The sequence below is a fragment of the Rhea americana genome, unplaced genomic scaffold (genome assembly GCF_003343005.1).
Source record: "Rhea americana isolate MKP2758 unplaced genomic scaffold, rheAme1 scaffold_129, whole genome shotgun sequence".
Lineage (NCBI taxonomy): Eukaryota > Metazoa > Chordata > Aves > Rheiformes > Rheidae > Rhea > Rhea americana.
Window position 1 is genome coordinate 2,161,266 of NW_028185361.1, and position 24,458 is coordinate 2,185,723.

At 35.3% G+C, this 24,458-nt stretch overlaps 1 protein-coding gene across 3 annotated transcripts in view; it reads right to left on the minus strand.

Moving 5' to 3' along the window:
- The window catches only part of CCDC171 (coiled-coil domain containing 171), a 161,770-nt gene that overhangs the window by 15,086 nt on the left and 122,226 nt on the right, over positions 1-24,458 (minus strand). For all 3 annotated transcript variants that reach the window (XM_085326234.1, XM_085326236.1, XM_085326235.1), the window contains one exon: positions 15,711-15,863. In XM_085326234.1, the coding sequence (XP_085182360.1) occupies positions 15,711-15,863 (153 nt within the window). The remainder of the gene's footprint in view (positions 1-15,710; positions 15,864-24,458) is intronic.

The window sequence follows — 24,458 nt, forward strand, 5'->3', positions numbered from 1 at the left end:
CCCTAACTGTGCTATAGTCCACATGAACTTTGTGACAGGTCTCTGTCTCTCAGCCACACTTGACTAGCTTCTGCTGACATTCAGCTGTCAGACAGCAACCCTTTACCATGCCCCTAACATGCTCTACAGCTTCACCCAATTAACTCGCTTTCACTTGACATTGCAGCAAAAAGCTTCATAATAGGTGGTCGAGGTGCATGGTGTCTGCTTGCCCTCTAACTACTCACGCAGAGCAAGATGCTTAGCTACTTTCCTTTTTGTCTGTTTGCTGAGAATTGGTGCAACTACATAGTCATCCTATACTAAACTAGACAAGGAAACCTGAACTCTGCCAGCAGTGCATTAATGTATTTTTTTTACCAAAGACTAATTTTAAAGCAGAATTCTACAGCTAATCATCAGAAATATCTTGGCAAAAAAAAAAAAAAAAAAAAAACTGCAATGATTCAGTAAAATGCTTCAATCACTTTACAATTATGAAATATAATTTGTATCAGTAATATGGATATAAGGGGAAAAGACAAAAAAAGTAATTATTTCTAATAGCAATATTTTACAGCAGAAAGGAGAAAGGTCTAGAAACAATGAAAGAATATTTATGATTCATCTTTCTTGCATTAGAAAATCTTTAGGAATTCAAAGGATTAATTTTTGCTGTGTATTTCTGCCAAAAATGCAGTATTTTTAAGGAATAATGTTCTGAACAATAGATCTATGTGGCTAAAAAAACAAATGAATTACTTAAAAAACAGGAAAGACATTTTAGGGGTCCACTTTATTTAAACTGAGAATAAGCATGAAACTTATGTGCTGTTCTTTGCAAACAGATGCACTGAGAATATTCCAGCTTGCTCACTACTTCTCTCAAATGTATTTTCATTAAATATATGAATTAGTTCAGAAAGCCCTGAAAACCTATATGTAGGTGAATATTTACTGATAATATTTGAGTATCTTTTGATGAAGAGGTATATTACCAAAGACGGAACAATCTAGATGAGCACTAATATCTGATCAGGGGATTATAAAAGTAGCTGCAGTGAATGTCTTGTGGTAGCCTTATATGTTTCAATTATTAGACCTCCAGAAAGGCAAGACTTGAAAGATTACCCATCGATTCCTTTCACTTTCTGTGTGTTTACTGAACTACAGTAAGTTCAGATGGATTGTGTTACCTGTTTGCTTTCCCACCATATTTACAGTGACTAGTATCATTGAAATTTTCTCAAAAAACACTGAAAGAGCATTTTCCACAGAGAATTCCATACAGAATCTGTTCTTTATGAACAGAAGCAGACATCCAGTTTTGTAGAAAGCAGATGCTCAAGAGAAGCTATAAGCATGAGGGAAGGAAACCCAAAACGAAATTTATTGACTGAGGTGTAAAGCAGACACCTCTCTCAACAGGAATTTATAGCAAGGACATAGAACCAACTTATCTCTATGAAATGTGGTGAAAAGAGGCAAGTCATAAGGACCTGGAATTCACACACCTCTAGAAGATTCTAAAATCTGATTCTAAAATGGGTAGTTTTCAAGAATGAAAAAAAATACAGCAAACATCTCTCTTAGGCTTCAAGCAGGAAAATGGTATTACTCAGACTTAAACTGAAGTGCCAGGGACATACAAGGCCTTTTAGTGGAGAATATAACCACAGTTCTCTCCAAAAACCTTTAGATAAGCAAAGAATGATTTCTTTTCACTTGCTTGTGAAAATACAACCCTGTACTGTCCATAAACTTGAAGCAAGAAGGGAGATGCTGATCTCATGAACTGATACCTTTTAACATCCTATAATAAATTGTAGATTGAAGTTAGCTCTCAGGAGCCAAGGAAATTAGGATCAAACTATATACAGACATGGTTAATGCAACCTATCTGCACCTATTTGAAAAAAGGACTGATTGCAATCTGTTATTCATAACACAAGCATTTGCATGTAGAGTAAGAACATCTGCATTTGCATTAAGCTACAGCCATATAACTCAGCTCATCCAAAATAATTGTATTAAACTAAGTGGACTTAAAAAGATGCTTAGATGATAGAGCAAAAAAAGGCACAATTACACTGCATGCTTAAAATTGAACTATTKTTGGTGTCGACCTTATTTTCTTGAAAGGAACATTTACTATTAAAATCATGAATATATTAAGAGGACAAAGGGCCCACCTTTACCACTGCCAATGCAGTGGGCATTTTCTGGATTATCCAGTGTAAATGTGAATGTGTGAAAACTCCAAACCAAAATTCTGATAAGGGCTCCATCTCTCTCCCTCTCCCTCATAAGCTAGATCACAGAAAGATTCATCAGGAGAAGGTACCTTTTGACTCCTAATAAGTTTGAGTTATTTTTCAGACTTTTGTTTGCTTATCTAAACCAAACATTCTGATGTTCATTCATGTCTAGCACAACTGAGTTTAAATAACTTTAGAAGGGAATTCCTCTTGCTCCCCCCTCCAATTGTACATTATATCTGATGAAGTGTGTATTCGTTAGAGAGCCGTAAAGGGTAGCTGTATAACAGCAAAATTCTGGGAACACAGTGGAAGAGTTCTTTTAAGAAAGGTACTTAGTAAATCATTTAGGGAAACTACATCAGCTCATTTCATTCAATCTGATTTTAATCAAGAGTGCAGAGCTTTTTTAAAGCGTCAGAGAAAAATTAATTTTTAAGTGCTCACTGTATGGCTGAAACTGCAAACAAAAGCATAAGATATATTCAGCAGACAGGGCCAAATTCAGATTCTAATCACATTGTTACTCTAGCAAAGTAATGACATGTAATTCCTGACACTTGGTGCTGTGACTCCATTACCATTTATAAATTTTTAAATCAGAAACTAGCCAGAGAAGGTCTTCCTGCAATGTTACTTAAAAATAACAGTTGATATATGAATGGCCTAAAAAATACTTTAGGCTCAGTTTCAGTTGGTGGCTAACATGTAGGTCTTTTGTAAATGCAAGATCCAAGTTATATTAACTGGGCAAGGAATCAAGCTTATCAGTTATAAACAACTTGAGTGTGGGTGAGCTAGGGTTACTGTTTCTATTGTTTTTGGCCCAATTCATATACACAGTAATACTTTAGACTGAGATTAAATAAAACCTACTAATTACTTCAACAAAACTTTGTATACTTATTAGATTCAAGAGKACAAGCAGCCTTTTAGAATTGCTCTTAGTTAGGTACCAGATCATCACTTTCTGTGAGGCTGAACATGCAGTCTGAGTAAGTCTACTAAGCAAATTGAACTCATATTTCCTGCATACCAATCATATTTTATATGAATCAACATTAAAAAATGTTAATAGAATTTCATCCTTTGGTATATATATGCCAAATGTGTGTTCTGAAAGCACAAAAGAGTTAAAAAACAGAATATCACCCTACATATAACATTATAAACTTTCACCAGGCATATAAAGTATCAGAAATTTCATGAGGAACATGGAAGAAAACTTGGAGGGAAGTTCCTTCAACTTTTTGATTTGTTTAGCATGGAAGTTGTAGTATATCTTTTAAAAATCTTTACATACAAGGACATCTCAGTAATTTGGTTCGTCTTCTAAGCTGCAGAATGATATCTTAAATTCCTGTTACTCAGAGCTCCTGATTAGATTACATTCTTTTAAAAAGTCAGTTACTCATAGCAAACCTCTGTGAGTTATTAAATTCAACTAGAAATTCTTAAAGCAATAGGATGTTTTGACATGCTCAAATTAAAATGAAACTGGAGGACTTTTAGTGTCAGGAAGCTTTGTAAAGTCCTGATTAAGTCATAAGATATGCCCAGGCACCCAGAAGAAATTACAATTATTTACAAGACCCCATAAAAGAAAAGCTAAAGTCACACATGGTCTGACAGACTAATATGAACCCCTTACCATCTGTCTATAACCACTGCATAAGCTGGTTGCTTTGTGATCAGATGAGACCTTTAGTATAAAACAAAGGCTGGAAAATTAGTGAATTATTTTTATGATGGTGGCTTCAGCCTAAAAGAGTTTACTTCATCAACTTAATCTTCTCTGTAATAACTACAGAGAACAAAAGGTTTCTCACAGAGGTAAACATACAAATTTAAAAAAGGAAAGTTTTGCAATGTCAGCTTTATAGTGACATTTAATGGGTTAACTATGTTTTTATGGGCCAAATACAGTCTGTGTCTGCACTAGACTCAGCAAGTGGTATCTTAAAACAACATAGCTTTAAAGGTTTGACAAGACCCTCTCTCCAGAAAGCTACTGCAATTGAATCATTTGCACCATTTGAAAAGGATGAAATGGAATCCTTGTTCCATGACATGAGACTTTCCTAATATCATCACATGCATCAGGGAAATTCTGCTGGTGATCAGCCATACTCTTCTGTCTACATTTTTAATGCGTGTATTAAAAGGTACCTTGCCTTTCACTTAAAAAAAAAAAAAAAAAAAAAGAAAGAAAGAAAAGAAAAGAACTGCTATGTTTGCCTGATATCATTCTTTACTCGCTCATCATCTTTCTTTGGCCTGGGGAGAAAGAAGCACTACTACCCTAGAGGAGGATTCACTCCTTTTTCTCTGCTTGTATTAGTGAGAGGCAGTCTGACAGCTGTGAAGATTGTTGCAGGACCACAACTATAGATAACGCTTGGTCTTGTGCTCCACGACCTTTCCTTCCAGTTTGGCCAGGTGGATCAGAAGCAGAGAAGCACAGGAGAAACAGAGACATAGCAGAGAGGAATCATCTCCTCTGAAGAAACATTTGCCATTCTGCTGGCACTGAATGCTCTAGTCCTGGGGTAGTGTATCTCTGACATCCATGGAGAAATACATACCCATAAACATGAGATTTTGCTATATAAATATTAAAAATGTCTCTTTTGTGGGGAAAATTCACTTCCTCATTACTTAAAAATGTGGTTTTATGCTGAAGTAGCTTCTTCAGCCCAATTCAGTTAAATGTCAGCACTACTATTTTTTTTTTTTGGTCTTTTTTTCTTAGTGGGTACATGTAGTGTTATACAATGCCACATTATAAATGGGGGCATGCTGCAGATACATGCATTTTTGAGGCCATATGAGGTTCATGCGCTCCATCTAGAAACATTCACCAGGTCTTAATGTCTTTTCTTTTCCTTCTGCATACCAGACAGTGAGCTATAATGTAGAGTACAAGAAAACATCATGAAAGACAGCAAAAATCCTTCCCTCTACACTATTCCAGTAAGCTTAATCACTATGCAGAGGAAGCATGTATGCATCTTGCACTACATATCAAAGCTAATGAATGAAGATCAGCACTGAATTTTCTCCTTATAAATAGTACTTTTTATAGTTAGCTAAAAATGCACAGAAATGCAAAACCGAACAGGTGTCAGAACAACAAAATTATTCCTAACAGTATACTTTATATGATCTAAATTAAAGATGGCAAGAAAATATCAGGAAGATGACAATCTGGATTCCACAGATTTATATGCCATTTAAGTGTCTGAGCTGGACTTATTCAGGCACAGATATGCTTTAATCCCCTCCAAAAATTTCTCAGCAGATTCACAGTCACAGAACAAACAGCCATTCTCTTTATGTTTAACCCACAGTTTAACAGGGAATAATAGAAGCTTCCTAGCTCCCTTTCTTGAAATAACTTCTTCAAAAGGGAAGAGGAAGCACCTTATGGCCTGAGTAAAAGTCCTTGAGTCTGGAAAGAAGTGAATTTGGCTGCCTTTGTAGAGAATATTCTTTTTCTTCTATAAAGCCAGTAAAATTGTGTCCTTAGCTCTGTTCTTTTGTAAAAACTTTTTCTTAGGGTTAAATGTCCTGGTTATAATATTTAGTTATAAAATAACAGCCTCTCTAGCACTCTCAGTGCTCTTATTTCTACTGAAGCATTAGCAGTATGGGTAACAATATGCAAAAATTTCTTCTATTTTGGTGTGCTAAAAATGTCACTTTGAGAGGCATGAGAGGAAGGAAAAAATAAATGAAGACATGTGGAAAAGAATAAGCAAACATACTACCAGCCTGGAGCTGGTGAATAAAATTTATTGTTTCATATTAATGAGACATTTTGTAAGACTACTGCAAGACATCTCATAAAGAAAATAGTATCACTCAGTTGTCTCCTGACTCCAGATTGTTCTCCATGGCCACTGGGCCCTTTCTGAAACATTCAATTTCAGGAAACTTCAAGTACCATTTTGCAAAGAAAATAAAATAAAAGGTTAGTTCATTCCTATCTTTCTTCTTCAAAAGCTGAACAAAATGAAGCATAGGCATTCACTTCCTTTTTCTTTGTTAATCTACCACAGACAGCAAATGAATGCATTATGTTTTTCTACAGGGCAAACTTAATCTATACCTTAGATTTGTTCCTTTATCCAAATCATTAGTCTCTCCAAACTAATTTCCAATTAGTTACTCTACGAGGTGTAACTATTGCACTGGCCTAAGTGTTTAATGTAAGAGAGTACAATTTTAGATTCCAAGAGACTTATTTTCAGTCCTGGGAACTAAGGACTCTTGTTTGTGCACTAGTAGTTCCAGTACTTCACTAGAAACACATTTCTAATGCCATAGAAATGCAAACCATGAACGAAAAAGGGAAAGGAGATTAACTTCCTGAAAACATGACCCTCCTTTTTTGCAACGCAGCCAATGACTTGAAAGATTTGTTTTGTGCTTAACATTGGAACAAACCTGCGGTCATTTAGGAACTTCATGGTTTCCATTAAACCACACAGCATGGACATTTGGAATTTCATGGCAACTGTGAAGTGAGAATGCAGATCTTGCTTTTCCAAAGCACAAGTCTCTGCCTTGAGCTAACACCCACACACATTCACTCACATTCCTTGGCCAACTCATGTCATTAAGGAGACTTTAAAAACAGACAAAGCAAAGCTGAACTTCTTTCTTAAGCACTTGAAAGCAAACTCTTGTCAGTGGARACACAAAGTTTAAATGCAATGAATGTATTATGTTCATTTACAGTATTTATAATATTAACTCTGTAGCCACTCTGAAAAGCTGAAGTATTGGAAACCACCTAATTACCCAAACATTTACCTCTCTGCAGGTGTAAATACATCGACCTAATAAGCTTTCCCACTGTGAAAACAGTTACTTAAATTATATTAAAATATTAAAAACTATTTAATGAGCCTTTTTCCCCTTAAGTAAATTGAGTGTGTGCCTTAACCTGCTTCAGGCAAAGGAAGTTTCAAACATACTGGTTTTGAAACTAGCCATTATTTCCCATGTTGCAAAAATGGCAATTTTATTTCTCAACAGCAAATGAAACTGTCAGGAAAATTTAGATGCAATAAAATTGGGTGGTTAAACCAACATGCTGGATTTGGAATAAAACTGAATTAAAGGAATTAAAATTAAGCATTATGCCAGTCAAACTTTATAAAAACTATTTTAAACAGTTTTTTTCTTTCTTTCTTTCTTTTTTCTTTTTTTTTTTTTTTTTTTTTTTTCTTTTTTTTTTTTTTGTTTTTTTTTTTTTTTTTTTTTTTTTTTTTTTTTTTTTTTTTTTTTTGCAGAAGTTAGGCTTTGGATTTGATGAAATCCAACCGTTACTATCCATTTTATGTCCATCAATAGTGTCACATTTGAAATTTGTGCAATGAAAAATATTTTGCATAAAATGTGTTGCTTCTGGCAACATTTCTGCCTAAATAAAAAGTTGTCAGGCAGTGTGTGACTTTAGTGGTACAGAGTTTTAAAATGGTGGCTTCAGTCCAAGGCTAGCTAATAACGGCTGACATGCACTGGAATCTTGAGGCCTAAATCAACATTGTTTTCACAGCTGTAATTAAGCCACCTAATCAGAAGCACATTTTGACGGGACAGTTTCTGGAAGCCAGACATTACAATTTCTTATGCCTGGAGCGCAGTGGCTCATGAGAGGTCCTCATTTAATTTCAGGGTTTTTTTTTAAAAAAAAGAAAGAAAAAAAGGCAGTAAAATGAAAAGACTATAAAAAAAGTAGTGTATGACTGTTGAAATGAAGCAGGCCTATGTATTCATGCCTTGACCAACCCTGTATCCCACCCTCCTTCGGCTCTCTGCCGAGTCCCCATCTCTCAAGTGGCAGCTGCACACAGTGAGATTAAGGGCTTCTGCCAAAGTCAACAGATGAGCTGGTCTGAACTGGCTCTCTGTGTGTTCTGATTGTAAATTGTGCTGGTGATGATTAGAGAACTCTAACACAGGATGTCGACTCTTAAAACTGTCCAGAGAAAATAATATATTTTTTTTTAAGTTCAGATTTTTTTTTTTTAATTTTTTTGTGGCTTGGTGCACAGTGTTGTGTCTGTAACTTTCAGATGATTCAAATGTGAATGCACACAAATTAAATAACTATAGTATTTTTAAAAAATACGCCATCTCTTGCTCACAGCGTGATCCTTCATTTAGTGATGTTTATATAACAGTGCTGCTGCTGAGTGCACTTCTCTTTCTAGCATACTGTAACAGTCCTGCATTTCTACCACCTGCCAATGACAGATCCCCCTGAAACTCAGAGGATCAGAGGGTTTTTTTGTGTTTGACTCTCACTTTCCTACACTGTCATACTTGAATTGGCTAAACTGTCTTGCTCATTTTCTGGAGCACAGCTACATTAGTAACTTTAACATAAACTTTCAACCCCAGAGGCCATTGTAAAACTATCAATATGAAGGCACCAGCCACTGGGGTCTGATTACATTTAGTTCTGCATTTTAATTACATATGGATTCTATTAACTGAACCTTTTGCCCTATAGGCAACATTTTAATCAAATTACTATAATTTTCAAATATGTTACAATAGTCTGACAAGTTAAAAGTTCACCAACCTAGAACATTGACATCAAAAACATTCTGCATAGAAAAGGAAGTATTCTTTACAAAAAAGCAAATGTATTGTTGTATCACCATAACTGGTTTTGAACACTTCGCCTCAAGTCAATTATGTGATTTATAATAACGGTTTCATATCATTATATTTATTATTGGTACTATGTAGTAACCAAACAGTTTAAATTACATGATTCATACTGTTTGGTTACAACTATTACTTAGGCAAGTAATACCACATGACAAGGTATTTACACTAGTATACCTGCATTCCTTGCCTATGCTGTAAGGCTGGCAACTGATGGCCAGTTGCTTACAATCAGGTAAGAAATGCAAACTTTTTGGAAACCAAACCAAACCAAACAACTCTCTAGTAGATATTACTGCTTTCTGGATTATCCTGGTAGAACATTCAAGTCAAGTAAATATTTCTAATATGGCTCTCTATTTTTGCCTATACTGATGTGTCTTCTGTGTTTATTATTATGTTAATAGTAAGGAAATTCTCCTTTTGCACCTGTCAGAGTTTTCTTTACTTACCACTCTAAGAATTTTCCTATGTTTCACAGTAAATATACCATGCACTGATACTTAACAGCATTGAGTAAAAGCTACAATTAATTGAAGTTCACATCTTACAGAATTCCATCCTGGAATACTGCCAAAAAATACTGCAAGAAAAGAGGTAACAATTAAAATATTAAGTCTGATTATTTTCTGCAGGCCAAATTAAGAATTAATACTTCTTACAGCCAAATTGGTCCCTGGAACCAATTTTAAATCTTTCAAAAAAATAGTTCAACTGAAAAGCTTTAAAAAAAATCTTTTCAGTTCAACTGTGCATCAGGCTAGTATGAAGTAGTGGAAAAGCCAAGTAGAGTTTTCATCCAGGACCTATCTGCTCTTGCAACATCTGGGAAGAATTCTCCCAGCTACATCAGTCATTCCATGTTCTAACACAAAAGATATGGCTCCTGCCCATGAAAGAAAGACATTCCCTGACATTTAACGCTTATGCTGACGGAGTGAGTGCCCTTCTCCTAGATAGTGAGTTAAAAGGCAGTTTCTTTCATTCTTTCTTTCTTTCTTTCTCTTCAGTTCCTTCTTCACAATTCTAAGTGTAAGACACCACATATGCTGCCCAGCTAGAAGAAGGTCTCACAGTCTTGATACACTGATTGATGCCGGTAACACGGAAAACAAGAGCATGAGGGAAACATGTAAAAGCACTGCTCTGTCCAGTGTGGCTAATGTAGGAAGAAACTGTCAGTGGTGTAGTTACCTGACAAATTCTGATTTTGAAACATTTCTTTTCTCCCTTTACCCCACATTACCTGGGTTCACGTACATTATGAAAGCTGAGGGCTGACTGCTTGTCCTGTTAGTAGGAAGAAAAGTTTACATTATGCTTAATGTAGTTCTTCAATAAAACGTATAAAGGTGTATTTCAGTTACCAGTACCTCAACAATGAGCATGGATTTCTCGCATGTTAGATCATTCCACTTGCTTCCTCACCTTACCAAAACCTACAGTCTTTGGTTTTTTTAGTACTGAACATGATATCATTAGGCATTTTCAGACAAAGGACAGACACAGCCACAATGTGGTGAAGCAAAAAGTAAGGCTGATGCAAAGCCACATGAAGCAATGAGTGATTTGATTTTCAACACAAGTTAGAATAAGCATCTAAAGACAACAGTTCTTGTTTTCATGGTTTGTTTGAGAATTCTTCTTACAGACCTTCACTTCATTCTTCTCTCACCCATCTGAGACTCACTTTCTCTCCCTCCCTTTTAGTTACAGTTTTCCTTCTGGGACCTCATATTTCCATTTCACCAGTGCACACAAGGCTTTTCTTTCTTCATTATCTTTATACATTACTGTCTTTCCCCACTCATTTTCTACTCTCCTTTCACACTGAAGTTAAAGAGGAAGGAATATCACCAGATCAGCTGAATGCTTCTGGGTGACTTAAGTACAGCTTTCCATTTCTCTTCTTATGCTGGTTTGCCCACAGGAAGACATTGCAGAAGGGCATTGCAGAAGAAGAGAAAAAGCCACTGAGAGAAAATACAGCACATTCAGGATCAGAGAAACACCTGACTACCTGAAATAATGTCTTCTTTTGTCTGCCAGAAGTGATACCAGGATATTTTAAGTTCTTAAAATCTGACACTAGTGCTGACTCCAGTGCACAAAATCTCAAGGCTGAAAGCTATGAAAACAACACCTTCTGGATAACTATTCTAATGAATTGAATTTTGTCACTTCCTCATATGTGTCAGAGATCACACTGGAAAATACAGTGTCACTACATCCGCTCCAAATAACACTGTGCTTACAGCAACAGACTTTTCTCTGGCAGTATAGATACCATGGATTCACATGCCTGCCACGTGAATTACATGATGCCATGTGTTAGCCCAAATCATCCACAAAGTAATTGCTTATGATTGTATTATTGCTGAGCAGAAACTCAAAAGCTCTCAGCTCAAAGACAGTTTGTTACTGCAACTCTGAATAAAAGTGTAAGTATAGTAATAAGCTACTGTATTTGAAGGACAAATCACAGAATTGGTAGGGTTGGAAAGGACCTCTGGCAATTATCTAGTCCAATCCCCCTGGCTCAAGCAGGGTCACCTAGAGTATGTTAGACAGGGTTGCATCCAGGCAGGCCTTGAATATCTCCAGAGAAGGAGACTCCACAACCTCTCTGGGCAACCTGTGCCAGTGCTCCGTCACTCTCACGGGGAAGAAATTCCCCCTCACGCTCAGGCAGAACTTCCTGTGCTTCAATTTCTGCCCATTGCCTCTTTCCTGTCACACGGGACAACTGAAAAGAGTTTGTCCCCATCCCCTTGACACCCTCCCTTCAGGTACTTGTACACACTGATCAGATCCCCCCTCAGTCTTCTCTTCCCCAGGCTGAACAGGCCCAGCTCTCGCAGCCGTTCCTCATGGGGCAGGTGCTCCAGCCCTCTGATCATCTTCACAGCCCTACGCTGGACTCTCTCCAGTAGATCCATATCTCTCTCGTACTGGGGAGCCCAGAACTGGACGCAGTAAATAAAATGGAACAAATCAGGACAGCTCAGTACTGTTAAAGCAACTGACAAGTATTCCTTTAATAGGAAACTTGAAGAACAATCCAGTTTGTGATGCCTACATTACTAGATGTTGCTAAACAATAAATAAGGGAGGAGAAAAAGAAATATCATAACATTTCAGCTGATATCATTGCTAGTTAAGTACTTCACATAGATTCACAAATTGTGTGTACAATTACTATCGGTGAATTTCTTTCACTAACCTCATCCACCAAGTGAATTAAGCTTTTCTAAAGAAAGGGCAGAGATGTGCACAGAATATAGAGAAGTTTGTAAATGGAAAAGAGTTCCTTAAATTTCATGGAGAAAATGGCAGTAGCAGTCCAGTGTTGAGTCCAGTGCTAACAAAATTCTTCATTTTACTTCATGAGATGGACAGCTGGCTTTTCTGTTCCTATTCCAGCAACCTATACCTTCACAGCCAAGTCTATACATTGCCATATCAATGTTATCTTATTAGCTGAACTAGAGGTTTACCAGTTAAAGACACAGCCCTCAATGCAGCAAGTCACAGGGCACAGAATTGTGATTGTGACAGTTGAACTTAAGAAGTAAATTTAAAAAGCAGGGAAATACACTGAACAAAGTGCTGCAGTTGAGAAGAAAAACTACTATAAAATTCCAGTGTTTTCATAACAGAAAGAAAGGGACATTTTAGAAATGTAATGAAGGCTGTAGAACCTTTTGGTAAACGAAACAAAAAATGGAAGAGAAATCAAAAAACAGACTAGAAAGGAGATCCTGATGACAAGAAACAATGGAAAAAAAAAMCAGAGGTCTTGGTAGAAAACAATAAGCTGTATTTTGGCTATACTGAATTTGAAAGAGTTGCAAGTTTGAAAAATACACTAGAGAAAGGTAGGTAAAGGGTTGCAGAGAATAAGAATCACCAGAGACAGGCAAGGACAAAAAACTAGACACTAATAAAGAGTATAGAATACGTTTTGCCATTGACTCCCCTTCACCGCATGTAATTGTTCTCTTCTTTCTAACCATTGYTCATCTCGCCTTTGTCTGTCATGATCATATCCCTTCCTGTTCTTCTCTGTTGGCATCAATATGAGCGCAGACAGCAACCTCAGATTTAACACTATTGACAAGAAAGTCAGTCGTAGGACTAGTGGTAGACTGGAGGATGGAGATGTCACTTCAGAGGCTCAGATCGAAGATGAGAAGTCGGGATCACTGATATTGCCTTATGGCATCAGTTTTGTTTTACAATAATCAGCAAAACCCTAAGCAGAAGCAGAGGTTAAAGTGGAGTGAATAGAAAGAAAGAAAGATGATGTAGTTAGCAGGTATAAATATAAAGAGGTCAGTTAGGAAAACAGTATCTTCTGAACAAGGAACAGACCAATGCTGATGAATGGCTCTGATCTGGATGCAATGGAGGGCATGGAATCATATGCAACTAGTGTGAAAAAACATCAGGAAAAATAGGACAGAGTACAATAAAACCAGACCTAACAAGGAAAGAGATTATACTTGGCATATACATGAAGGATTTTCCCCAATTTTTTCTGCACTGAGTAACAGGATATTATTCTAGAATACATGCCATATCATATGAGTTTTGTAAACTGACATATAGGATAAATCAAGACAGTCTAGGTGTGGTATGCCTGCCTCTTGCCTGAAAAGTTTTGCCAGCCTAACAAGTGCTACTCTGTATGTGATTAAACACGATGGATTGAAAGCAAAAAAGTATGTAGAATTTTGAAATCTGACAGATGCCTGGGAAAAGACATCACTCTCTTTCTTTTAAAATATTCAAAGAAAGTGCCCACATTACAAGGAAAAATTAAGTTCTATTTTTTTTTTCATACAGAAAGAAATTCAGTGCAAAACTTCCCCCTCAAAAATAGAATTAAAAAAATATGGATTGAAGCTTAAAAGGTAAAAGCCACTCTGGAAAGCTGTAATGCCTAACATTATTAAAAGTCACACTTGCTGCAACTTTTGCAAATATTAGGGACAAACTTTGCAGAAAATATAAATATTACAAAATATACCATAATCATTTGTCATTTTTAAAAAACTTGAGAAAATTTRAGAAAATATCGTATTTTTTTGTCTTTTCATTAAAATTTTAGAACATTTGCTATTAATACTTACGCTTAGGTTACAATTAAGGTGCATCTCCAGGGAAGAAGTCCTTTTCCCCCAAAATCGGTTGTAAAGCAGAGCCTACAGACCCTACCACAATATGAATGGTATCACCTGATACTGTAGGCAGACAAAAATTGTCTACAAAAGGGTTGCATTTAATCAGAAAGAGCTGGGGGTGTTTGTTTTCACTGTGACATAAGAAGCCACAGTATAGCCTTTCAAAGTCAGTACTTGCATAATCTCTGCTAAAAGTGCTATCAATCCAAATGAAAGTAAACCTCACTGCAGTAAGATTGGCAGACTTCCCAATCCTTAGTATGCAAGTGGTCATCTTGATTTAAACAACAAAAACAATCATAACATGTAGACAAAGGAGCAACSCAATTAAACTGGGCACAGGCTCAGCAGGACACATGTAAACCTAGCAGAAAACAAAGGATAAAGGAAGGCTGGTCSAGAAGATGAGAAGCAATCTCAGTGAAGCAATTTCAATGAATTTTCTAAGAAAAGTTGCACAGAATCACAAATGAAACTATGCTTCCATCCAACAACTATCATCTAAAGATCTTAAAATTGAAATTCAGCAGTGAGGAAAATATTTTTAATTTGTGCTAATCTGTATTTGTGCAGATCAATTTAGAAACATGGTAAGAAATTAATATAGCTCTTTGGGACACAACTGAAGTTACAGTCACAGTCTTTCAATACCTGTTTGCTGATGTAATTTGCTTTAGTGACTGCTCTCTTCTTACAGATACTCTATTTCTAAAAGAAAAACAGTCTCCAGTTTCCTTATGATCTTTTGCTTCACAAGAGTGAAAAAAAGAAATGGAGAAGAGAAAACAAACAAACAAAAAACACAAACAAGCAAATTCCAAAGCTTTTTTTCTTTATCTTGTATGGAAAAGTAAAGAAAGTTGGAGAAGAAATAGATCAAGTATATGCAACTTGCATACCCTACACAGTTTCATTCTAGACATACTTGGCTACATATTTAAGAGAGTTTATGTGTCTGGCCTCCTGCCTGTGTGACACAAATACATCTGCCTTCAATAATCCCCCTAGAGACAGATCCCAGATCTGAGGAATCACCTTATTAGCCTTAAAAAGTCCAAGTATCTTTGTGGGAAGCAACATTTTAGACAAGAAATGATTTCTAAAATTGGATTTTAACCTTGTAACTGAACCACAGTATTTTTCTTTAGTGAGATGTATTATTCATAAGCACAGTTGTCTAAAAAATAATCATGTATCCTAATTAACATTTTTGGTATATACACAATTAATTACATTCTAGTTTAATGGGGTGCTATATCTTTAGACAGTTACATTTTCTAGGTCAAAAATTCAACTGTTGGCTGTACTCCCAAAGATAAAGAAATCACAATGTAGTACTTTTTCAGCTATAGTAGTAATGTCCTTGTACAAGATACAGCAGTAAAATTAATCCCAGCGCTAACTTCTAGCATTCCACATTCACTTCTGAAGAAGTCTCAAAAGACTTCTTGTTGATATTATTTTTACTATTTTATTGTTCTATTATATTAATAATGAAACATTATGCATTTTCCTATAGGAACTATGCAACACAAAGGGAGATACTGGCTAGGAAACTGTATATCCAAAACAATGAAAATGACTTGTAAAGCAGACTTACCAACTGTAAGCTTTCACTTTCACGAAGACACGCTGTTTGGAGCTCGGACTTCAGGGCTGAAATGTGAAGCTGATGAGATGCTATTTCTTTCTCTAACATGCCAACTCTGGAGCTTGCAAGTTGGTAGACATCCATAAAACTTTTAATCATACCCTTTAAAAAGTAAAATAAATAATCAGTGCCAGGCAGACTATCCTTGAACGCCAAATAGCATATATCCAAATTCATTACAGAACAGCAACTAGCTTTTATTAACTAAAAAAATCAAATGAATGTTGGAAGACAGATTAAATTTCAGTCTCTGGATTTAAGAAGGTTTAACAATGCTTTTTGTACTACTACTTTTACTGTAAATACTAAATAGCATTAAAGAAAAGCTAAAGACTGTGCACTCAAATTAGATGTTTTGATGTGTTTTTGTTCTAATATGAAATACAGCATTGAATAGCTGATACTACTTTTCATTGCATTTATATACAAGACTCAGTAAAAGTTCAGCTTCCATGTATAAAGAACCATCATGCAGTTTCAGGTAAAAGTTCGTACTTTCAAAATCAGTCGAGTTATTAATTCTCCCACTCCAYGTTAAAAAAAAATAATAATTTGGCAGAAACAAAAGAAACAGAGTAAACCTATGGACGTCTGAAAGTAAATAATCTGATTACAATATAGCTGGGAAATATAACTGTTTTCATGTATATATGGGAAAAATGTCCCAGTCGTGTAATATTGATCAGATTGATAATAAAGTTAACAGCACAAGAGAGTACAAATGATTTGGCAGTACTGGTAACTTTATATCTACCCTAAGTAGTGTAACACTGTTGAGATTATTGGACTTCTTTACAACTGGTTGATCACATTTTATAGATCATAGTTTTCCCTTCTGAAATGACCTGTAGCAATTTTCCACTGTAAGAACATATTACAAATAATATGAAATTGGCCTTTTGAATGTAATTCTTTGGTATAGTCAAAAATAAACTTAGTAGTATAGACTGACATTCTCAAAGTTATAGTCTTCCTTTCTTTATATTCAAAGACTTTCTGCTTCTGAGAATAAAATAAAAGTATTATAGCTGAGCTGAAGTCAATCAAGCTACCTCACCATCAAATGCTGAAAACAGCCATGGCAAATTACCACCACTGTATCTTTCCTCATCAAAGAGAACATCTAAAATATCTTACCTTCTCTACTGCTAGCTCTAAAGCGGATCCACACAAGTCTATAAATTTGCCTCTGCCAAGTCTGACCCTGTATTCAAAATGTTTTTATTTACATTCAGCTTGACCAAAATGTCACAGCTCTTCACAAACAATATAAAGCAAGAATGTGGATACATACCACAGCCCATATAAAGCTACATTAGATCTYTCACATGGCAACTGCCCACACATTAAAACTTAAGACATATGTTAAAATACCTCAGTAGACTGAGGCTGGGACTCATAAACAAGGATTATGCCAACCATCGCACAACAAATTGCATCTCAAAATTCTCAAAAAAAATTCTTTTATTTGGTATTTCCTATATGAAATTTAAAGGCATTTCTAAATTAGATTGCACAGAGAGGATTCCTTATCTTCTTCCTCTCACCTCCACTACCACAAAGCCAGTGAACCCACTAACCTACACAGATTCATCCTTCATCTTTAGTGCCACAGGAAGTCCATTAAGACATCTGAAATATCAATAGCAATTCCTTGCTGAAAAACTCTAGCCAGATTGTACTTCATTCACCAAATCCACTTCTACAGAAAATTAAAACTTTCTGAACTCAGCGATTTCATTTGTTGCGTTGTTCAAGCTCAAAAACAAACAAGTTGAAAAATATTTTCAATTATAGGCAAAATGTATTAATTCTACTGCTTTTATTTCCAAGTATGGCAAACATTTTTTTCTAAGACTTCTCTCTCTCTCTCTCTCTACATACATATATATATATATATACGCACACACACTTAATATGGAAGGAAGCAACATCTCCATAACTAACTCTTCAGTATCAGTGTGGAAGGTAGCATTTTTGCATCCTTAGACAGTCATTCTTTCCAGCAGATTCCAATTCCCTAGCAAATAGCCAAGATCAGCTTAGGTTTCTCTGTACTCATGCTAGGGAGAACACTTTCATCTTCTGAAACACCCTATRGAATCCTTGTATCCTTGTATGAGCCATCCTTGTATGAGCATGCAGAACGTTGATTTTAAACGTCATCTAGAAGACGGTAAATACATTTTTAGAGGGGCCATTGCAAGACATTCGTTTATATCTGATTCTGCATAAATCACGCCACAGAATCACAAATCTGTCTTCCAGAGTACAAAAGTTTTGCTCATTAGAAAGCTGGGTACACAGGAAATGGAGATAGGATCTGGTTACTTGCATGTTCTAAGATCTGTCAAATAATGATTAAACAAATCGCTAAAGGAGTTCAACAGTTTCATTTAGATTACTATTGGTAAGTTTCAGATATATTTATATTTAAAACTCTGGAAACCATCGTGATGAACAGTGTGTGCTAAGAGAAATTCAAAGAAGGACATGGTCCTGCTGAAAACTTTTTCCTCTCCTGCTCACTGAAGGCTGTTTTTTGATTGATTGTTTGATTTTTTAGGTAGATATAGCATTAAGATGTAAGATACTTTAGCACCTTCCTGGTTAATTTTTATAGCCCAGAATTTGACATTCTGACACATTTGCAGGAACTACATTTTAGTGAGCACTTGTATTTTTGAATATGTTGGTAGTAGTGTTACATGCAAACTGGGAAAATGCCATCTGAAACAATAAAAGTTTTCTTTCATCACAAATAAAAAATATTTTTAAATTACCATCAGAAATTGATTTCTACAAAAAAGGCCAAATGTACTGATTCCTAAACATTATAGGAAGCAATTTTACTGCAACCCAGACATGTATGCACATACATATTTTAAAAGTAAAAATTTTTTGAGATTGAAGAGTACTATAGGAATGTTAGTGAGGAGAAGACCTGGCCAAGGAAGCCGGGGCAATTCTGAAGGCTGGAGGATGTTAACAAAGCCATTCTAAGTACGGAGCAAAGGATGCAATTTAATAATTGTTGAAATTTACATAAGACTGTCAATTCAACCTCTTCCTTTTCCCTTTGCTTTCTACAATGCCTCGTTTTATAGAAGATTTCAGTAGTATATAGTGTTCTACATCTTGTGCTACTGATATAGTAGAAGCAAATTATAATGTCAAAAGTATTTTCAATGTCAAAAATGTTTTCAATACGAGAAGAGACCCATGCTCAACATTTTAAGTCAAGACACAAGCAGCTTCATGAAAACAGAAGCCTGACCTTCTTAGATAATTGGCTCCAACTCATAATATAAAAATGTATTCAGAAGATTGACATGAAGAAAGAATGCTTTTCTGCTGAAGGTGCTGGACTGAACTCCAGTAACCTGAAGACAAGCAGACAGGTGCATAAGTAGATAAAAGAGAACATATATAAAACTTAAAACAAAGGTTGTTTAATTTTGGTTAAGTGAAATTAACAAACGAGATTTAACAGATGAGGAGGGTATAAGGAAGAACTAGCTACTTTCCTGTTTATAAATGACACATCTGTAGTACAAGGTTACTTTTGAAAATTTCTAGCTTAAGCTACAGGTTGGTGAAGCTAAGAAAAACAAGGCAAGCTAATTTAGTGCTCTTTGTAGGCTATAAACTATTGAATGGTGGAGCAAAATAGCAAGTAGTGATTTCAAGTGGTGATTTCTTTCTCCACATTAATCTTAAAAAGAACTGAGAAACACTTAACATTAGAGACAGTCTTTGGAGGACAGGCAAGAACAGTAGTTTCCAATATTGCCTCTGTTTACTTTTGAATAAGCAATCATTTTCTTGTGCTGTCCACTGCTTCCAGAACCAGTGATTTCAAGGTGCATAGTGTGTACGATCTTTAAAAACTGCTTTTGCATGCGTTATTAGCTATAATTTTGTCAGATTGGACTTCAGGCTTTAGGAGTATTTTATTTAAAGCAAAAATGTCATTTTACTAGCGGGTACTCATAAATAATACAACAATGTGCAATAATGAAACATAAAGAGAAAACTAATAGTTATTTTTAAAACTAATTTATCAAAGGTTACTCAAACTTCAGCTGTTCTCAGTTCAGTTAAAGTAGAATCATGTTACAATAAATATATAGATCAGTATATGCAAAGTAGCAACAAACCTCTTGTGAAAATTTAAATGTTTTATTATATGATATAAAATAGAAGGTTTTTTAATCCCAAATTAAAACACCGTACACGTTTTCTCTCTTACCAAAAAAATATCCCTTTGTTCAATGCTTGGCCCCCAAGAATAAACGCAACTCAAAACAGACCATTTTATGTGGATTATGAATTATAAATAATTGTAAATGGAAGCAACCATTTAAAGCTTTAGACTGTTTCCAAGTTACAAATAAAATATCACACGGAAAATTCCCAATCACTAAAAAGCAGTTTCTTCAGTTTTACATCCATGTCACGCCACTGACTTGGGATCTTATTGGGCCTGATGTTGCCATAGAACTGTATCTCCTGTTTAGAAGCGAACAAAAATAAAGGAAGGAAACCTGGTGTGAAATGATGCTTATAAAGAAATATCAAATAGAGTAACAGCCTGACAATGCAAGTATTGAATTTGTAACATTAGATACAGGAGTCAAAATAGTAAGACCATGTATTTTGCACAGTGTGCCCAAAAAACAGAACAAGTTTGAAAAAGAAGTCAAAATTAACACTTGTCTGTTAGGTTCTTCCTTCAGGAAATTACTGAACTAAAAAGAATGTTCACAGGTAGTAAATTTACCTAAGGGCAATATATACAAAGAGACAAAAAAGAACAAGAAAAGGAATAATAAATGTACTTCAGAAGAATGAAAGATTAACTTTTGTGCAACAAAGTGCTCAGCTGAGAATCTAAAAAGACTCAGATTTTATTTATGGCACAGACTTTGGCCGAAGTCCAATATGGGCAAAAGCAACTGGTGTGAAAACTCCATGGCTTGGAGTTCTGCACATTTAATGGAAAACCTATTCTATGCCTGTTATTACTGCCTTGCCTCAAACTGACATAAATTAGATTAGTTAAAACAAGATCACAAAAACAAAAACATGTCCTAATTAACTGTAGTTTTCAGAAGCAAGATTTAAGGATATTTATTATTTTTAGGGGAGGAAGGATTAAAATTTATTTGCCCCATCAATTTTAGCATTTCAAAATCCATGCTGGCTGCTGTGTCCCATAGTCCAAAATGTCTAGTGGCAACACCAGTGGAGGATGTAAATATAGCAGCTTCTCAGGCATCAGAAAAAAACCTCAAGGGAAAMAACATTCAGCAAAATTGCACTTTTGCAGCTGTTTGGCACTTCTTTAATGATCTATTCTCCTTGTATCTTGTTTCAACCCTAAACTTTTTGTTGAATTCCACTGAAGCGTGGCATGCACAATTTAAATGTGCCAAAAAGCAGGCCAGTTCTGTTACAACTTTTTTTTTCCAACCAAAGCTGACTCAGTGCCACACTTGGGGCCTAACTCTATCCCCTTCGCTTCAATAACAATTACTTTACCCCGAAGGTCTCAGAGGAGATAGCCCAAGGGAACAAAGCTCTAAATAAAAGGCTAGATTCTCTGCAAGAGGTAATGACATGACTTCCTACAAGAAAATTGAAAAGGGAGAATTGAAATTGACAGAGACTGAAACAAAACTGCTTCTTCTGGAAACCACAGCAGATGGGCATAAATTGCCATGAAAATTATTACAAAGTGTAAGAGTTTCAAAAATAACATTTTTCTTCTAAAAAATGATAGATTTAAGATATGAAGTAATGGGTTTGTTGATAGAGTAAGGTACAAAGGATCCTGAGAATTTTATAGTAGAGGAGTCACCTGAAGCCCTAGTACTCAGAAATGTTCTCTGATTATGCAAGTAAATTGCCACTTAGCAAAACTAAGGAAATGTGGTGTTTTATACGGTAATAATGTTTACATGTGTAAACTATTCTCACTGTATATTGTACACAGGCAAGCAGAGCTGCAGGCAAGATGTGAAAAAAAAATGATTGAAAAGAAATTGTTGTCCAAAAAACTTGCAATTTAAGCAAAAGATGAGGGGAAAACGCAAACAGAATACTGTGTCCCAGTACCTGTCATCATCTTAATGGTGCTGATACGAAAAAAAAAAAAAAAAAAAACACCTTTAGCGTCTTGGGTATAAGAAAATCTTCAAGAAAATGGTTTGGGCAAGAAAGAAACAGAACTGAAAGAAACTTCTGACTTTCTCCTGCAATGTATATTGTAAATAAGGAATAACGAAAGAGGGACATGTAGTCATTGAAATATAGAGTCCACCCTGAAGTGCTTCAACTATAAGCATGAAAATCTCCTTAGAGGGAGTAAAATATATTCCCACTGCTGGAAGAAAAAAAAGGCACCCAAGAAAACACTAAGATGCAGTTTTATTCAAAATTGCTCTACTCCATCAAACATTCAGTCTTGGAGTGACAAAAAAGAAYAGAATTTACCATCAAAATCCCAGTTGAAAGTCAAGTGAAAGTACAAGCTGCCTACAACCGGATGATGTTCCTTTTAGTCTACTGGAGTGATATCTCAGAGAAGAAATAAAAAAGCTAAMGCACAGAATATCCTTTTTTCACAGCCAAACTTGTTTTTGTAAGAATCCTACATAGGGACAGGATATCCTATATAAGCAATTTAAAAGAATTTTTATTAATAAATATTACCTAAAATGTAAGTCTAGACTCAGTTTAGACTCATGGATTAATAATCTCATGGATTAATTATCATCTGAGAACATTATAAGGATAGCAGAGAAGCACATACTGATCTGTCAACTTGAACAAGTGTTCAACTTTAATGAAGATCTGGAAAACTTTTGTTCTTTTGAAATGCTGGGCACAAACTACCCAGCGTAAGTAATTTTTTCAAAGAAAAAATTGMCGAAGTATTTACAAATTTTAACTGAAAATTAAAGATACTTCTTTTTTTGGATGTATGGGATACTTAATTAATTGTTAAAGCACAGATTTCAAATCCTTCCAGTAAAAAAAACCATCCATAGACAAATAGATATGCTACCAAGATTTTTTATGAGTATTTTTACAGACTTATGAAAAAATACTAATTTACTTTTAACTAGTGTAGAAAAAGTTTATATCAGTACTTCTATAGAAAAAAAAGAAAAAAAGAAAAAAAAGATCACCTCCTAATATCTAGGTTCAGCATGGGCATGAAATATTTTAGCTATAAAGGGATCTATATTATTACTTTCTAGTCACAGGAAGAAGCTTTTCAATTTTAAATTAAACTATTTTCAAACCAAATTAGTTAGCACATACTTAGAAAAAGAAAAATTTTCTACATTGTACTTTTCAAGAGCAAGATGAAGTCAATCTACAGTTTGGAGGTAGCAGTCACTTGTTAGGAGCAACAAAGATCTGTACTGGCAGGTTGAGTAGATACATAGCTCAGGTATAAATAATCGTTACTGAGTCTTGCTTCGTGTCAGATTTTAGGTGAATGCTCAAAGTCTAATGGAGCTCAGAGGCTAGAAAACTGCACCCAGTTTTGTGATATAGCCATTTCTCTTGCTTTTCCTACAATGCGCTTATGCTRGTACTGCATTTTAATTCAACAAAAATATTTAATCTCACATAAAGGAAAATAAAGCAACATAATCTTACATTAAAAAATTCATATAGTACTCTTACTAGATTGAATAGTAAAACAATCTTTCATTTGGCTTCTGAATCAAAAATCAGTTATGGGCACAAATTTATTACATGAAGATAGGAAAAAGCACCAGTCTCTGAAGAGAAAGTAATCATGCAGAAAAACCAAATTGCACCCCTCAAAACCAAACTGCACTCCTCAAGAAAATGGTAAAACTCTTAATGTCTGCTGCCACATACTGGATGGACAGTTGTTTTCCCTTGGATCTGCCTAAACTTTGATAGTAGTCAAGCACGTTCTTGAATTTCATCAAAACATTTATTAAAACATCCAAATAGATAGATCTTCAGTTAGACTTGATTTCAAGACCTGATTTAAGCCAAATTTTATTTATTTATTTATTTTCAGAAACTGCACAAACAGCTCCTGCTGCTGAGTTTGAAGATTTGACAGAAACTGAAATTGTAAGAGCACACTACACCTGCTACTGGCCTTCACAACGAACATGCAAATTGGCATCCTTTGTTCAAAAGCAAGAGTTGGAGAACATGTCCAATTTCTGCCAAAAGTAATATTGATACTGAGCTATTATAGTTTCATAATATGCTATCATCAAGCTTAATATGAAGAAAACAATTTCCTCCCAAATCTTGCTTTTATTATCACAGTCAGAAGAAGAAAGGTGAATAAAATGATTCTAGTGTGATTTCTGAAAAGCTAGTTCTACTAACAAAGAATTTAGACTTGAAGAAATAGTTGGAGAAATTGACTCTGTCTCTCCATCTTCTCAGATATTTGTCAAATAGAAGATGGATTATCTCACTTCAGAAAGGTATAAATCCTAATTACCATGCTAAAGAACTGGTGAATAAGTGAGACCCCACTATACTGAAGTCTGAGCATAAAGCTTCTTCCATGCAGAGAGTCAATAGGTTAAGTGACAACGCTGTTCACTTGGAACAGCATGAAAGACAAATTGAAGACATGCTAACGTTTCTGTTGGTAGAGCTCAGTTGGTAGAGAGTTGTCAT